Genomic DNA, 3,091 nt, shown 5'->3' on the forward strand with positions numbered 1-3,091 from the left:
CTGCATATTAATGAGAGATTGTGGTTTCTATTAACAAGATAAAAAAGCAGGTCTTCTCTTGCTTCAGGGGTAAATGGGATGAAAAATTTGATTATTTATATATAGTATTTTTCCTACCAGGTACAATCTGTGAACCTTCATAGCTTTTCTCAGATGACAGTGGCCATTCTAATATATTTCGGGGTTGGAGGGGTAATAAACTTCAGCATAGAAGTTGCTTAATTTTCTGTAATGACATTGATATGGCTGGTGTACTCATGATAAAATTTTAACTACATAATGTATGTACACACACAAACATAAAGGTCTGTGCTTGTAAATCATCGCTGGCATCCTGTTGATAAAAATGCTTTAGCCTCTGTTTACTTCCTGAAGTTTGTTAGTATTTGTTTCAACAGACATGGCAGTCTAGTCCACACAACCCAGTTTAAAAGCACACCAGAAATAAAGCCATAAAACTGAATCTGAAATACTGGTAAATACCACTGTCAGTAAAAGCTCAGTGGTGTAAGAACATTCTAATGAACCCGTTACCTATTTGCTTCAGATTCCTTTAACCCTATTCTGTTTCTAACAAATACTAACAAAGCATTTCATTTGGAACAACAACACAGTGCAGCATGTGGAGGTTCATGCACACATTCGCTGAAGCCTGCCCCATGGTTCTGCAACTAAGTAATCAGCCTGTGCTCCCTGTCAGATGCAGTTTAGGAAGACACAGGGGGGGTCTTCCCTTTTTCATTTGACCTCTTAATTATAAAGTTGCTCAACTCTTGCTTAGTAGTCATTTAGTCAAACTTTTCTGCATCCGCATGTTTTTCAGACATTCAATCCATGTCAAGGAAGAACCGGTGATTGCGGAGGATGAAGACTGTCCAATGTCATTAGTGACAACAGCCAATCATAGTCCGGAGTTAGAAGATGACAGAGAGATTGAAGAAGAGCCTTTATCTGAGGACCTGGAATGAGAATGAACTTGTGACACCTCAGTGTGAAGGGACATATCACTGACCTTCATAACCACTCCACAACCATGAATAGTTGACAAATTTTTACTGTGACTATTTATTAAGCATGGATAAAGGAGACAACCCTAAAGGAACTTACTAAGCCAGCCCTTTGGGATTCAGAACCAACAGGCAAATTGCTTGTTTTCTTCTCTTTCTGTCGTTATTTTGTTTGTTTATTTGATTGATTTTTACTTTCTTTTCTTATTTTCCCTTTTTCATTTTTTTTTTAAAAAAAAGGCAAAAAAAAAAAAACTGATTTTCTTGGGAAAAGAAAGAACTGTTCTTTCTATAATGGCTTTGCCCATTTAAAAAATGTGGCTCTCAAGGGTTCATGAAATGACTGAGTATGAGGATCCATGTCCTATAGAAAGCAACTGCGCCTCATATACTGCCAAAAATAGTGTTAGTTTCATTAATGTGAAATTTCCAGCATTCAGTAGTCGTAATGTTAGAAACAATTGCTGGTCAAGTTCAACTTGTTGCTATTGTTTTTAATTTGCACAGGAGTAGTATCAGAAATTAGTGTCACTGCTTGTATCTAGCTGACTTTTAAACAACAGAACATTAGTTTTTTATGTTGGTGCCACCAACTGTAAATGACATAAGTTAGTTATTACAAAACACAGTAATTAGACTGTTGCAACCATCTAAAACCTTAGGCTTCCAGTCTGTGCTGTTAGTGTAAAGGTGTAAAGTGCAATCCTAAGCTAACATTATCTGTGCAAGCACCATAGAAACATTTGCATATCTGCATAGATCTTACAACTATACTCTTTACCTCCTTGTGATAAAGCTTTGTCTACCTGCAAACACAGTCAAAGGCTACAGCTGCAAACCAAAGCCAACTCTAACCATGGCCAAGAGCTCAAGGACAGAAGCAGCCACATGCTTTGGTCAGCCTTCTGTAACTTCAATTAGTACAAAGGAACCTTTTCCATGAACTACCTGCTGTTTTCTGATGACCTCTGGGATCTTTTCATTTAGCCCTAAACAAAGAAACGAATATGACAAAACAAAAACAAAAACAAAAACAAAAACCCACAACTAAAAGAGTTCATTCAGTCACAGAGTAATCTTCTGAGGCCAAAAGTCCATCTAAATGCAATGAAGATTTGCTTTCATTAAAGACAGAGGTGAGGACAAAATCTGCAGTGGAAGTTATGACACTCTAGAAAGCAACAAATGTGGATCACTGACCAAAACAATTATGTACTTGATGCAAATGCAGATTGCGTATTGTTATATATATAGTACATTGCGTTTTTGTTTTCCCCATCTTTTTGGTGGTGAGTTCATGTTGTTAGAAGTACATGTCTTGTATGGTCTTAATCTCTGTTGTGTACTATTTTTTTATAGTCTTAAGTTATAATAAAAAAAAACAAAACAAAAAAAAAAACAAAAAACAAAAAGTAGGAACCAAACATAAAAGGTCTAGTAAAGCCAAAAATTAATTTCCTATTGATTTTAAAGTGATCTAGCTGAGTTTTTACACTGAAAGCAAAGATTATAGCAAGTGTAGCCCATGGTATTTATTTTCAGTCAAACCAAAGTTACATATAATTCTGCCTCTGCTTATACGGGATATGAACACTAACACACTCCCTTCAAAGACTTGTGCAGGCCAAATTGTTGGAATGCTGATTTTCTTGACAACTCTAAACCCCAAAACTATGATAAGACGTTATGGTGTAGTTGAAGATAGCATAGTCAGATGTTTGCTTAAAACCTAGAGACTTTACGTGTTGCTTTTCATGTGCTGTGCCAAGTCTTGATAATACTTTTTCCCCCAACCAAGGGACCTCATAACCTGATTATGGTTATTGCTTTACAAACAGTTTTGACAGAAGGTGGCTGCTAGAGCTTAACAAATATCCCGGTTCCATGTGATGGAGCCGGTTCTTGCAAACTAAGCTCAATGTTTATCCTTTGCTGAAGTCAGCAAATAGAGTTAGAGAGATACCCAGTCATCTATCACACCAAATAAAAGGACATAACGGCTTTCAAAGGGTTTTCCCACTTACCCAAAAGGCTTTCTGAAAGCTTCTACCTCTGCAAAAAAGAAAAAAGAAAAAAAAAAAAAA

General features: G+C 36.5%; 1 protein-coding gene across 1 annotated transcript in view; it reads left to right on the forward strand.

Moving 5' to 3' along the window:
• Positions 1 to 3,091, forward strand: part of Foxp2 (forkhead box P2) — a 255,090-nt gene extending 251,999 nt beyond the window's left edge. The window contains exon 17 of the mRNA XM_021191123.2: positions 824 to 3,091. Within this exon, the coding sequence (XP_021046782.1) occupies positions 824 to 968 (145 nt within the window). The 3' untranslated portion in view covers positions 969 to 3,091. The remainder of the gene's footprint in view (positions 1 to 823) is intronic.

This window comes from Mus pahari, chromosome 2, assembly GCF_900095145.1.
Source record: "Mus pahari chromosome 2, PAHARI_EIJ_v1.1, whole genome shotgun sequence".
NCBI lineage: Eukaryota > Metazoa > Chordata > Mammalia > Rodentia > Muridae > Mus > Mus pahari.